Raw genomic sequence first — 15301 nt, 5'->3', positions numbered from 1 at the left:
GCGTGGAACAATAAAGTGTCACTGTGCCGATGCCTCCTACAAGTGCAGCGCGGCTAAGAAGACGGAGAACCCCCCCATTGTGGCTGCAGAAATAGGTGTGGCATCCTCCTATAGGAACTTTGAAAATCCTATAGAGACCAATCATGGTGGAGAATGTATTGATTACATTTGACTATTGAACATTGTAATAAATGGGCAATTCATCGGCATTGTCAATAAAGGGTCGACCCAGCTAGAGCCGCCGATTATAGGGCAGGACTAGGAATGACTGGCTGTCGTCTTTATTCCCAGTAGGATATGTAGGCTGCTGAATTTTCATTTCGGAGATCACAAGAAGCAATTATCATCCTTGTGTTGAAGATCATCGATGAAGTCAAGTGATTGACAGCGAGCTACCTAATCAACTGGTTGTAACGTTCATGCAAAACCTAAAATATCACAAGAGGAATAGTCCAGAGCCACGTATAAGTCTATTGTAGCATTTATGGCTAAGGAACCAGCAATTTACCTGTCTGTCTTATCTTAGATACCTACAGAAAGCCATTCTCATCTCCGAGGCTGCAGACACAATGAGCATTTCCACCGTCTCCGTAATTATGGACCTGAGCCGTGATGTGTGCTCAGTTCATTAAATGACAGGAACATTTCAGCATGCGGTACACCATAAAAGCCGGCTCAGTCTCCCACCCTCTCCATCGCTCCCCTTCTCCTTTGCTTCTCACTAACCCCACCCTGCCATGGTCTTTCCTCCCTATTCTACAAGTGATACACGTTGTCAGCCACACCTTTAACCCCTCCGAGGCCACCGTTGATGGATGAAAACCATGGAAAATGTTGGGATTAACCCTGTGGAGCAGTCGGAGAATTTAATCCCACACGTATATGTGATCGGCCATGCATTAAGTATTGGCAGTAATGTATAGTCTGCACCTGTCAATCAAGACCATTTGTAAGAATGTATCTCACATTGCTACATTGTATCAGTAGATGCAACCCTTACATATAAAATCTAGCATCATAATTCTGCTGATTGGGGGCTACATCTCGGTGACCCTCTGCCTGGATTGTAAGAAGGCTTCATTTTAGGGGTGTAGCCTAAGTCACGGAGACGCCCCACTTGTTACACATCTTACAAAGCATTCAAATCATTGGAAACATATAAAAAATTAGGCGAATTTCAGACATTTTTGGATTTTTGCTTCTATAAGGTCACCTGTATATACCGTACATATATCTCACCCACCCCGGCTGTTAACAGGTCCCCAGGAATGTGCTAGGGGCGGGGTCCTCCACATCTCCAGCTCCGGGAAAACCGGTAAAATCCTCTCTTCTTCCAGATAATTCCCCACAAATAATTGTGTAAGCATCAACCTCATTGCTCACGGTCATAAAACAACAGGTTTAATCCTCTGCCCCCAATACCCTGCCACCATGGGTCCTCCGTCAGGGCTGAGGAGACACAAGGCAACGTTACAATGGAGACCTGGCTGCCCCAGGTGTGGATGGATGTTCTACCTATGGAAGACCCGTCATGGCCAACCACCCATGGGAACACGAGGTTTACACATGGGGGGTCTTTACGCCTCCGCCACCTCCGCCGCCCCTTCGTCTCGTCTCCATGCATGGATTTGGGGGGGAATTACCTGTTTTGTTCTTCTCATACAGCACAGCATGGTGGGATGTGTTGGTCTACTTTCGTCTTTCGTTCCTGTCTCCTTCTTTTCTTCCTCTCTCGCTCTTTTCCTTCGCTCGCCCCCTGTCACACACACATAGACAGGCGCACACTCTCAGCAGCACACATCCAGTAGGGGGGCTCACAGAGACTGGAGGGTCTGCTCCCCTGCTCTCATCACAGGCTCTCTGGCAGGATCTTCAGCAGACTTGGGCACTGGCTCTCAATGACTGCTCGCCTCCTCCGTCTTTCCTTTTCCCACCCCTCCTCATCCTTGTCAGCCGCCTCCTCCCAATCCCCCATCATGAATATTTAAACACCTCCAATCTGTGCCCAATTACCCACGAGGGTCCCGCACACGCAGGAGAAGCAGAGGGGGCAGGAGAAGCAGAGGGGCAGGAGAAGCAGAGGGGGCAGGAGAAGCAGAGGGGCAGGAGAAGCAGAGGGGCAGGAGAAGCAGAGGGGCAGGAGATGCAGAGGGGGCAGGAGAAGCAGAGGGGCAGGAGATGCAGAGGGGCAGGAGAAGCAGAGGGGCAGGAGATGCAGAGGGGCAGGAGAAGCAGAGGGGCAGGAGATGCAGAGGGGCAGGAGAAGCAGAGGGGCAGGAGAAGCAGAGGGGGCAGGAGAAGCAGAGGGGGCACTAGCTGCTGCCTCCATCCCTGCATGTCCTGTAGGGTCCCCTCTGGCCGGGGGAGAGGAGCAGGGTGTATATACAGGGTGTTCTGCACAGACCCCAGAGCTCGGCTGCCATTGTTCAGGTGATGAGGACCAGCGGTGAGATCATCCATGGTGACATCAGAGGCAAAGATGGATCTGGACCTCACCCCAAAGGATGGAAGTCATGTGGGCAGTGTCCTCACACCATAGTCAACTGGTTGTGTCATGTCAGGCAGAGAGATCACAGAGAGAAGAGAGATAGAGATAGATAGATAGATAGATAGATAGATAGATAGATAGATAGTAGATAGATGATAAATAGATAGATAGATGATAGAAAGATAGATAATAGATATATAGATAGATAATAGATAGATAGATAATAGATAGATAGATAGATAGATAGATAGATAGATAGATAATAGATAGATAGATAATAGATGATAGAAAGATAGATAATAGATAATAATAGATAGATAGATAGATAGATAATAAATAGAAAGATAATAGATAATAGATAGATAATAGATATATAGATAGATAATAGATAGATAATATATAATAGATAGATAATAGATAATAGATAGATAATAGAAAGATAATAGCTTGGTAGATGATAGATACATAATAGATAGATAGATAGATAGATAGATAGATAGATAGATAGATAGATAGATAGATAATAGATAGATTATATATAGATAGATAATAGATAGATAGAAGATAGATAATAGATAGAGAGATGATAGATAGATAGATAGATAGATAGATAGATAGATAATAGATGATGGAAAGATAGATAATAGATAATAATAGATAGATAATAGATAGATAATAGATAGATAATAAATAGAAAGATAATAGATAGATAGATAGATAGATAGATAGATAGATAGATAGATAGATAGATAGATAGATAATAGAGATAGATGAATAGATAGATAATAGATATATAGATAGATAATAGATAGATAATATATAATAGATAGATAATAGATAGATAATAGAAAGATAATAGCTGGATAGATGATAGATAGATAATAGATAGATAGATAGATAGATAGATAGATAGATAATAGATAGATAGATTATAGATAGATGATATATAGATAGATAATAGATAGAAGATAGATAATAGATAGAGAGATGATAGATAGATACATAGATAGATAATAGGTAATAGACAGATAGATGATAGACAATAGATAGATAATAGACAGATAATAGATAAATAGTTAATAGATGATAGATAATATATAATAGATAGATAGACAATAGATAGATAATAGATAGTTAGATGATAGATAGATAGATAGATAGATAATAGATAGATAATAGATAAATAAATAGATGATAGATGGATAATAGATAGATAATAGATAAATACATAATAGATAAATAAATAGATGATAGATTGATAACACAGGTCAACAAAAAAAAAATTTTTTTCTGGTGTCCAAAATATTTTAATGAATTTAGGGTATTTTTGGGGTGCTGATTCTGAATATGCTATCAGTTTTGCCAGATTGGCTCAAGTTTTTGAGATTTTTGGTATCTTATTTATAGCACTTGTTGGTAAATGCGACGCATCATCTCATTAATTTCTTTGGATTAGTACTTGAACTGAGCAGTTCTCAATATAGTTTTGTGTTAATTAGTGTTCTAAAAGTTTGTTCATAGCTTGATTTTTGCACTAACTTTATGTTGTTGTCTGTTTTCCAGTGAAAAGCATGAACTCATCAAGAAGAAGTTGTCTTAACGATCCAGACTCATTCTGTTACATTTGTGGTGAATACACACTGCCAAAACATAGAAGAAACATAACAGACTTCGTAAAAAAAGTGTATTTTGCCTATTTTGGGGTTATGCTTGGGGACCAAGACAAGTTTTGGGCACCACACATAGTGTGCAAAGCATATATCGAATTATTACGAAAATGGAGCAAAGGACAAAGAAAAAGCTTCAAATTTGGTGTTCCAATGGTGTGGAGAGAGCCAAAAAATCATCATGATGACTGTTATTTCTGTGCAGTGCAAGTGCAAGGATTCAATAAGCATAAGAAACGAAAATGGGAGTAACATGGAATCTGCAAGAAGGCCTGTCCCTCATTGTGAAGATGTGCCTGTACCTGTGTTTACCATAAATAACAGTCATCATGATGATTTTTTGGCTCTCTCCACACCATTGGAACACCAAATTTGAAGCTTTTTCTTTGTCCTTTGCTCCATTTTCGTAATAATTCGATACATGCTTTGCACACTATGTGTGGTGCCCAAAACTTGTCTTGGTCCCCAAGCATAACCCCAAAATAGGCAAAATACACTTTTTTTACGAAGTCTGTTATGTTTCTTCTATGTTTTGGCAGTGTGTATTCACCACAAATGTAACAGAATGAGTCTGGATCGTTAAGACAACTTCTTCTTGATGAGTTCATGCTTTTCACTGGAAAACAGACAACAACATAAAGTTAGTGCAAAAATCAAGCTATGAACAAACTTTTAGAACACTAATTAACACAAAACTATATTGAGAACTGCTCAGTTCAAGTACTAATCCAAAGAAATTAATGAGATGATGCGTCGCATTTACCAACAAGTGCTATAAATAAGATACCAAAAATCTCAAAAACTTGAGCCAATCTGGCAAAACTGATGACATATTCAGAATCAGCACCCCAAAAATACCCTAAATTCGATGAAATATCTTTGGCACCAAAAATGCTGTTGACCAGTGTAATAGATAGATAGATAGATAGATAGCTTGAGAAAGACTGTTCACAGCCGAAACGTTGCCACACCATATGGACTAATAAAGGCCCTTTTTATCATACAAATCATTGGAGTGCTGCCTGCTTTTCTTTTTTGCATATATCTGTATGACAACAGGATCGTTGTTTGGGATGCCTTGCACTCTGTTTTTGCATATTTGGAGATGTTCTGATATTTTTTTTATCATAGAAATAGATTAGATAGCTAGATGATAAATAATATATAGATAGAATCCTAGAATGTTAGAATTGGAAGTGACCTCCAGGGTCCTTGTGTCCAACCTCCTGCTCAATGCAGATGTTTGTCCAGCCTCTAATTGAAGACTTCCATTGAAGGAGAACTCACCACCTCTCGTGGCCGCTTGTTCCACTCATTGATCTCCCTCACTGTCAACAAGTTTCTTCTAATATCTAATCTGTATCTTCTCCCTTTCAGTTTCCTCCCATTGCTTCCATGTGCAAATGAGAATAATGATGATCCCTCTACACTGTGACAGCCCTTCAGATATTTGTAGACAGCTATTAAGTCTCCTCTCAGTCTTCTTTTTTGCAGGCTAAACATTCCCAGATCCTTTCATCGTTCCTCATAGGACATACTCTGCAGTTCACTCACCATCCTGGTAACTCTTCTCTGAACTTGCTCCAGTTTTTCAATGTCTTTTTAAAAATGTGGTGCCCAGAACTGGACACAGTATTCTAGATGAGATCTGACCAAGGAGAAGTAGAGGGGGATAATGACTTCACGTGGTCAAGACTCTATGCTACTCTTAATACATCCTAGAACTGTGTTTTCCTTTTCTGCTGCTGCATCACACTGTTGACTCCTGTGCAGTTTGTGATCTATTAGTTTACCCAAGTCTTTTTCACACGTGCTATTGCTGAGTTCTATAGCTCCCATTTTATAGCTGTAATTTTCATTTTTCTTGCTCAGATGTAGAATTTCACATTTCTCCCTGTTAAATACTATTCCATCAGTTCCTGCCCATTGTTTAAGCTTATCCAGATCCTTCTGAATCCTTTCTATGTTTTCTCTAGTGTTAGATAATTCTCCTAGCTTTGCATCGTCTGCAAATTTGAAATTTACCGTCAGCCCCCTTATCTAGATCATTTATAAAAATGTTGAACAACAATGGTGCCTTGTGGTACCCCACTTGAACCACTCTTCCAATTGGATGTGCAACCATGTATTGAGTATGATCACTGAGCCAGTTATGAATCTCCCTAACTGTTGCCTTGTCAATCACATTCTTGGCCATTTTCTCAATAAGGTTAGTATGAGATACTTTATCAAATACTTCGCTGAAGTCGGCATATACTATATCTACCGCATTTCCCTGATCCACCCAGTCAGTGATTCCATCTTAGAAGGAAATTAGATTGGTCTGGCATGGCTTGTTTGCTCTGGTTAATTGCTGTATTCTTATCCAAGTACTTACGTACATGATGTTTAATAATTTGTTCACAGATCTTTCCTGGTATAGAAGTAAGGCTCACTGGCCTATAATTTCCTGGCTCCGTCTTCTTCCCTTTTTTGAAAATAGGGACAACATTTGCCCTTTTCCAATTTTCTGGAACTTCTCCGGTTCTCCAGGATTTTTCAAAGAATCTGGCTCGTGGTTCTGCAATTTCCTTGTGCTCTTTCAGTACAGTAATTCATCTGGACAAGGAGATGTAAATTCATGTAAAATAGCTAACTGTTCGCTCACCATCTCTCTGTTTATTGATAGTGTGGATTCTTTTATTTCTTTGATGGCACTGTGAAGATCGGTTGATATTACAATTGCTTTCTTAGAGAACACAGATGCAAAATAGGAATTTAAAAGTTCAGCCTTCTCAATATTATTTTTGACCACTTCACCCTTTTCATCCTATAGCATCTTTGACTTTTCTTTTGCTTTTGACATGCCCCCAAAATCCTTTTTTACTGCTTGTTGTCTCCCTTGCAAGTCTCATTTCACTACTGGCTTTAGCAAGACTTGCCTTGCATTCCCAGCAGACACGATTATATTCTTCTTTAGATATGCCCTTGTGAAGACACAACATTATATCTTAATTAACCAGACGTCTCTATTCTCAGCAAGCCAGGAAGAAGAGACTGTTATTTATATGTTAATCTTTGAATTTATGTTTCTTTCTGGTTGGTCAAGAAAACAGACTTTTGTTCCTGTAAGCCCATAATATTGACTTGTAAGTTGACAATTTGTTGTAACATATTGTGCTCTTATCCTGGATGACTAGTGATACAGGGTCAAGGAACAATGATGTTTGCTGATACCCATTGTCCAGGCCAGCTAGTTTGTTGACTTGAAAAATAGAGGAAAAACTATGCAAATAAATTACATAATTAAACAATGCATCCCGTCAACTAGCCTTGTACCTCAATGGACTGTCAGCTTCCTAAGCTCAGTGGCGTATCTAGGGGGGGGCAGCCGGGGCATTTGCCCCGGGCGCAGCCGGCAGGGGGGCGCAGTCGGGCCGCCTAAAGCGGCGGTCCGCAGTGTCTCCCCCGGCGGCTGCATTCTGCCGCCCCCCTGCACTGGGAGTCAGCTGTTCTCTGTGCCGACTGTCAAGCTGACAGCCGGCACAGAGAAGCTGCGGCGCGCCGGCTCCCAGTGTTCAATTGTACTTGTATCTGTGATGCGAGTATCATTGAAGCTCCGACTGCCGGGTCAGAGCGATGCCAGCAGCGTGATCAGGTCATGTGATCACGCTGCTGACGTCACTCACCTGCGCGGCAGAGCAGGAGCTGCAGATCGACCAGGAGACACAGAGCGGTGGTAAGTGCTCCAGTGGAGCTGAAGACACCGAAGGTGCAGGGGGGGATTTACTGTGAGTGGGGATGGGAGCATATAATATTGTGGGGGGGATTTACTGTGAGTGGGAATGGGGGCATATATTGTGGGGGGGATTTACTGTGAGTGGGGATGGGGGGCATATATTGTGGGGGGGATTTACTATGAGTGGGGATGGGGGCATATATTGTGGGGGGATTTACTGTGAGTGGGGATGGGGGCATATATTGTGGGGGGTAATACTGTGAGTGGGGGTGGGGGCATATATTGGGGGGATTTACTGTGAGTGGGGATGGGGGGCATATATTGTGGGGGGGATTTACTGTGAGTGGGGATGGGGGCATATATTGTGGGGGGGGATTTACTGTGAGTGGGAATGGGGGGCATATATTGTGGGGGGATTTAATGTGAGTGGGGATGGGGGGCATATATTGTGGGGGGGATTTAATGTGAGTGGGGATGGGGGGGATATATTGTGGGGGATTTAATGTGAGTGGGGATGGGGGATATATTGTGGGGGGATATAATGTGAGTGGGGGTGGGGGGGATTTAATGTGATTGGGGATGGTGGAATATATTATTGGATGGGGATATTTAATATGAGTGGAGATGGAGGGATTTATTGTGGGGGGGAGATTTAATATGAGTGGGGATGGGGGGATTTATTGTGGGGAAGGGATTTAATGTGAGTGGAGATGTGGGATTGAATGTGTGTGGGGGGAGATTTGTCATGGGGATGGGGGGGATTTAATGTGTGGGGGAGATCTAAGGACACAAAATGAAGAGCAAAGCGGGAGATGGGGGGCATGTATGAGGAAACAGTATGGGGGATGGGTGCAGACACAGTATGAGTAGCGATGTGAAAAACGTATGTGGACAGAGTTCGGGGAGTGAGGGTGTTGGGATGTGTGCATGCGTAGCATGGGGGGACAGTGTAAGGGCACAGCCAGGAGGGGACAGTATACAAAGGAGGGGGAGTGTGATGAGAGGGTACAGTATAAATACTGGGCCCTATAGGGACACAGTGTGAGAGGTCAGTGTGAAGAGGGGTCCGGTATAGAAAGGGGAGGTCAGTGTAAAGAGCGTGCACCATAAGAGGGACAGTGTGGGGGTCATATTTTGTGCAGACAATATAGTGAGGGGCAATTTTTTTTATTCAGGAGCATTATAATGACACTTGTATCTTTAAGGGCGTCATGTGGAGATTTTCTGCAAAAGAGCGGAGAAGATGGAAGTCTGCAGAGACGGCCGTGGATGAGAAAACTCATCATGGGGTCTGGACAAGATGAAGAAAAGGAGAACGACTCCAGAGACGACGTCATCTATAAGGTACCTGGATGTAAATGTTATTTGTGATACTGACTAACTCTCATGTTTTTATTTATGTTAGGAGCATTAAAGGGGATGTCCAGGTTTGCGCCAAACTGAATTCTTGCCCTGGGTGCCAGAAACCCTAGATACGCCTCTGCCTAAGCTTGTCATTACCTCCTCTCTGTGTGTGCCATATGGGAGGGTAGTCGGTCTCGGAAGCGGAAGCCATTTTGGGACCCTCCTGTCAACTAGCCTTGTACCTTAATGGACTGTCATCTTCCTAAGCTTGTTGCTACCTCCTCTCTGTGTGTGCCACAGGTGGGATTGTCGGCCCTGGAAGCTCTGAAGTCACAGCTGTGTGGGTGGGGGCCAGGGAGGTAATCATAGCCGAGAGCAATCCCTGGATCACACCCTGACCTCCTCTCTCTATATAGTAATGACTCTTCCTCTGCATACCTGGGTACTGCATCATCTGTGCCTGGGTAGTATTGGGCTCCTTGCAAGTGGTTTCACAATAACTGAGACACAGTCCAGTTTAACTTCAACATCAACAGCTTAGCACGGCAAGGGCATTTCTAGTATCAACTACAGGCTTCACAACATGTGATGTTCTTTCTGTCCCTATCCTTTTCTCCCTCTCACTAAGCTCATTCCTGGGAAGGACTGTACCTTTCGGTCCCTCAGCGTCCTCTCTGTCCAGATTCCTTGCCTCGCGTGGTGGTGTCCTCAGCCGCTTCGTCCCGGATCTAAAGACCGATGCCCATGCAAAAATCTGCCACATAATGAGCGGCTTACCAATTCTGCTTTTCCTCCTTCTTAGCAAATACAGTCCCAGTAATACTGCATCCGCTAGCCCTGCTGCTGTTGTACCTTCAGATGAGAACCGGCCTCGGGATGCTATTGGCTGGGTCTCACTCTCCTTGAACGTTGCGTGGCATGATGTTGCCCTGCCCTGCTGCTAGCCAGCCCATGAGCTACACGGGCGCCCGGCCTCGACTAACTACACCAGGAAGCCCTCTCTATCTTAGCCCACCATACCCCTCCTATGTTAACTATCTACACCCTGTTCCCTTATGACTGAGTGTTGAACTATAATCTCTGTGCCCCATCTAGTGGCCAATCTGTAGTAATACTCCCCTTTAACATTATACCCCATCTAGTGGCTGACCCGGGGTAACTCACTTTCCCTAAATACATATGTACACTTGGCATCAATATAAAGATACCGCATATATACATCGGGACAAAACATTAAACGGGTTAGAGGCAAATATCAACATTACAACCCCTTACATTCCTCCTTTCTTAATCCTTAATTCTTCTTTCTCATCCCTGACCAATGTAACATATTATTATATACTATTTTTTAAGAAACATTAAATACTCTACACAGGGAGGAAATAGGAGTAGAGTAATTTTGCACTCAACATGAGTCAAGTCTGTCCATTATGAATAATGTTCTGATCACCAAGAATATGGTTACTTTTATAAGGGGGTTCTTCTCCCCCTTTCTTTAAACTTGGCACTACCTGATGCCACAGTGCCAGGATAGCCCCTGGTAGCAATCCCAAAATGGTATCCTGATTTCCAGCAGAAAGGGCACAACAGGTGCAACAAAACAAAAAGAGTCCATAAGCTCCAAATATAAAATACCCAGTTCGCAGTGTTCCAGGTCAAAACAAACATACAAGAAAACAAAGGAAATCCTCGTCCTCGTCAATGAAAAGTTTTGGCCACGTAATGCTCCCCTTTTATTGAGGAGAAAAATCAGGGTTTCTTCTTTACCCCGTGGGACACAGAACAGTCCTTCCATAATTTCTCTACGTGCAACAGCACAACAAAACATAAAGTAAACTTTATCTTCAGTGGCACGCATCCCGTGCCGCTCCAGTGGTGGTGGCACCCCATACCCGGTTTCGTGATGGGGGTGACCCTGCAGCTGCAGGGGTCACAGGCCGCCATGATGAAGTAGCTGCGTTGGGGGCTTGTGAGGTAGAAGCTACGTGGCGGACCGGTCACGCCGAACTCGGACCCATACACAGTTCCATCTCCTCTGGCGTGCACAAGGTAACAGCCACCGCAAAGTAGCCCCAAGGGCAGTTCTCTTTGAAGAAGGAGACCCAGTCCCCTTCCTCCTGGGGCCTCCCGAACTTTACAGAGGTGGCATTGACATACAACTTCTCCTTAGTTCCGAACTCTCGAATGAATTCATAGCCACGGCCTACCTCCACATGGACCAGCTGGCCATAGGTGTGACGACCAGCCATAGCGCCACTTCCTGGCCGACGCAACTCTGCCCAGACCTCCCTTTCCCTTTGTTTTTTCCCATCACCAGAGCTGTCTGCTCTGGTGATGGGAATGGGCCCTCATTGGCGGGAGTGGAGCGAAAGGCCCCCTGCGATGTTCCGACGTTCATGGTGGATCTTCCCTCTAGCACATGGCGAGTAGTAGTAGGTACTGGAGCCCCGTCTCCTCATATAGAGGCGTACGCACCACCTCCGACCGTTGACTCCTGATCGTGCCCGCCTCGCGGCTGCCATATCTCTCCGCGGAGATTGCGTGGACGTGTCTCACAAGAAAAAGATCCGGTTCAGGCCTAGCTTCTGGTACGAGCTCCTCCTGCTCTTGGTTCCCGCTGCCAAGGTTCTTGCTCCCGATGACATGAAGACTCCGGTTTCACAGTGGAAGGGGAAGATGATAGTCCTGACAAAGGCCTCTGCACAGAATCCTGGGATCTCCTTTGACGTGGTTCCAGATCCACTCAGCCTTGTCGCTTAGTGTCTTCTGGATGTCGGCCCATCTCCAGCAGTTGTCGGGATCCCCCGTCTTCGGGTAAGGATGCTATTTCCCACGCCTTGCCACCTCGTTGCACAGGTCAGGTCCTCTCCCTCTCCTGCCGACAGCTACATACTATGCGGCACACTCCTCCTCAGCGCAGCGTATAGGAACGATGCATCACCATCAGTGCCGGGTCACATAATGGAACCGTGCAGCCACACCCATGATTGTCTTCTGGGCCCCACCCGTTCCAGGGTGGGGTCACTTCCAGCCGCTCCACCCATTCTCTCTCAGGCTGTCTTAGGAAGTGCGGCGCCAGGTGTGTACTGCGCATCCTCCGGAGGCGCCCTTCGTGCCATCTCTGTCACGCCCACAATGGGTGCAACCACAGCAATGTTCTCTCTTCTTGGCACCATCCTTCTCCACCTTCGTGGCCGCCATCTTGGAGTCAGTCCCATGCCAGTTGTTAGTCTTATCCAGGTTATCTGTCACCTCCAGGGCTTCTGTTCCTCCTGGAATCTCAATGTTAGTAATGTCCGTTTTGTCCACATCCGCTGCTCTCACCACAGCATTCTCTTCTCCTATTGCAGTCTCCCTGCAGCACGAAGCAGTGGCATCCTGCCGACTATGCCAAGTGTGGGTTGGGGCCAGGGAGGTAGTCATAGCCGAGAGCAATCCCTGGATCACACCCTGACCCCCTCTCTCTATATAGTAATGACTCTTCCTCTGCCTACCTGGGGACTGCATCTCTGCGCCATAAGGGTCCCTCCTGGGTAGTATTGGGCTCCTTGCAAGCGGTTTCACAATAAATAAGACACAGTGTGGTTTATCATCAACATCTACAGCTTTACTCAGCACATCAAAGGCATTTCCAGTATCATCAACAGGCTTCACAACAGGTGCTGTTCTTTTTGTCCCTTTCCTTTTCTCCCTCTCACTAAGCTCATTCCCGGGACGGACCATACCTTTTGGTCTCTCAGCGTCTTCTCTGTCCAGATTCCTTGCCTCGCGTGGTGGTGTCCTCAGCCGCTTCGCCCTGGATCTAAAGACCACCGCCCACGCAAAAATCTGCCACATGATGAGCGACCTGCCCATTCTGCTTAGCCTCTTTCTTAGCAAATACAGTCCCAGTAATACTGCAGCCCTGCTGCTGTTGTTCCTTCAGATGAGAACCGGCCCCAGGATGCTATAGGCTGGGTCTCACTTGCCTTGAACGTTGCATGGCATGTCGGTTGTCGGTGTCACCCTGGGCTGGGCTAGTGAGCTACACGGGTGCCCGGCCCCGAATAACTACACTAGGAAGCCCTCTCTATCTTAACCCACCATGCCCCTCCTATGTTAACTATCTACACTCTGTTCCCTTATGACTATGTGTTGAACCACGACCACCTGAGCTGCCGCCTCACCACCACCAGTGCTGCAGCACACCAACCTCCTGTCTCTTCCCCACTATCCTGAAGAATGTAAGTCCGCAAGGACAGGGTCCTCTCCCCTCTACCAGTCTGTCATCGTTAATTTGTGTACTGTAAATGATATCTATAACTCTGTATGTAACCCCTTCTCATGTACAGCACCATGGAATTAATGGTGCTATATAAATAAATAATAATAATAAAATAATAACTATAATCTCTGTGCCCCCATCTAGTGGGTGCCCCCATCTAGTGGCAAATCTGTAGCAAAACTCCCCTTTAACATTATACGCCCACCGAGTGGCCGACCCGGGGTAACTCACTTTCCCTAAATACATATGTACACTTAGCAACAAAGTCTATGCATCAATATAAGGATACCGCATATATACATCGGGACAAAACATTAAATGGGATAGAGGCAGATATCAACATTACAACCCCTTACAGCTGCTCTTATCCTGTTGAGTCAGCTGAAAGGTGAGATTCTGTAATTTTGCACAATCTTGGGTATTTTCTGGGACTGTTTTATGTGTTATTTGCCTGTTTTGTGGTTCAATAAAGTATTGCCACACTGTTTTACCCTCACCCTGTGTTGTCTGAGTAGTGTTACGCCCATGTTAAAAGGAAAGCGGGAGTTCGGTGGGATGATCACTGGACAATGTGGTTTCGACTAGCGGACCAGGGTGCCCGCTGACCCTCCTTCCCCATGTCTCCACAGCCCCCCTCTTTCCATTTAACATACATTATTTTTTTCCTTTTTAACAAGTGAGTAAGGTCTGTGTTCATCTGTCCTGGTCTCTATAAATGCTTCCCATTCTTCCTTCTTTTCGGGATTCTTACCGATTGTGGATTGTTGTCCGATTGTGTGTTATCTGAGTTACTCTTTGCAATAGACGGATGGTGAGTGTGGTCTTTCTGTTCCAGTACGTTTATGGAAGCAGAAATGATCTTTAAGTCCCTATTTGATTCTCAGTGACATTCCCATTGAAGGACACATCATTATATCAGGGCCCCAGAGACAATGGGTTATCTCTCTTATTGTATTGAGTCTTGATTGACAGCCGACAGTCATATTAAGACATTTACACTTGATAATGCCAAGAGCACTTGATATCCATGGGGTGAATGATGGAAGAGAAGAATCCTCTAGGACGAGTGATTAGAAATGCAGAACCAGGACCTTATATTCTGCATATGGGCTTGTAGTGTGATATAGGGTCAGGCTTTGTAAATTACTCCCAGTTACTTTATGGGCGTTCATAGAAAATGATGACTGGGAAAGCAAGGATGAATGCAAGATCGAGCTCTTCAGGTTTCCAGTGGGAGATGGATGTATGAAGCCTTCAAGAAGCCTGTGATGATGAGAAATGTGTGATGACGATTGTAAGACATCAACTGTAAGATAACCACTGATGAGCAAGTATGCTCGTTACTCGAGTTTCTCTGAGCATGCTCGAGTGGTCTCTGAGTATTTCGGCGTGCTCGGAGATTTAGTTTATGTCGACGCAGCTGCATGATTTGCAGCTGCTAGACAACTTGAAAACATGTGGGGATTGCCTGTTTGTTATTATGGAGTGCTGAGAGTGCACAGCGAGGCGCATATAGGACACTGCTGGCCAATCATTGAATCCTGATCTATCTCCAGTTGTCTTGACTAGATCTTGTCACTGAAACTTGATAGGCACGGACGAGAAAATGAGGCTGACGACCGGCGCGACTCTTATCACTTTAATCCAAATCAAGCGCAAGTCATGACTTCAACCATGCTTCAATGTCCTGTGACGATGAAGCAGCAGGTATGGAATCACTAGAAGCTATAGTTGCAAACATGCACACCATCGGCCCAAGACATTAATTCGCTCCCCAATGGACCAAAGCAGCAGTGGAGTTTGGCAACCCCCTGGGTGTC

At 44.8% G+C, this 15301-nt stretch overlaps 1 protein-coding gene across 1 annotated transcript in view; it reads right to left on the bottom strand.

The window, feature by feature from the left end:
* The window catches only part of GAP43 (growth associated protein 43), a 183021-nt gene extending 180555 nt beyond the window's left edge, over positions 1–2466 (bottom strand). Inside the window, exon 1 of the mRNA XM_077293712.1 lies at positions 1644–2466. Coding sequence (XP_077149827.1) covers positions 1644–1673 — 30 coding nt within the window. The 5' untranslated portion in view covers positions 1674–2466. The remainder of the gene's footprint in view (positions 1–1643) is intronic.
* Positions 2467–15301: the final 12835 nt, after the last annotated feature.

The sequence above is a fragment of the Ranitomeya variabilis genome, chromosome 3 (assembly GCF_051348905.1).
Source record: "Ranitomeya variabilis isolate aRanVar5 chromosome 3, aRanVar5.hap1, whole genome shotgun sequence".
Lineage (NCBI taxonomy): Eukaryota > Metazoa > Chordata > Amphibia > Anura > Dendrobatidae > Ranitomeya > Ranitomeya variabilis.
The sequence above is the reverse complement of the archived record's forward strand: the minus strand, read 5'-3'. Positions and strand labels throughout refer to the sequence as shown.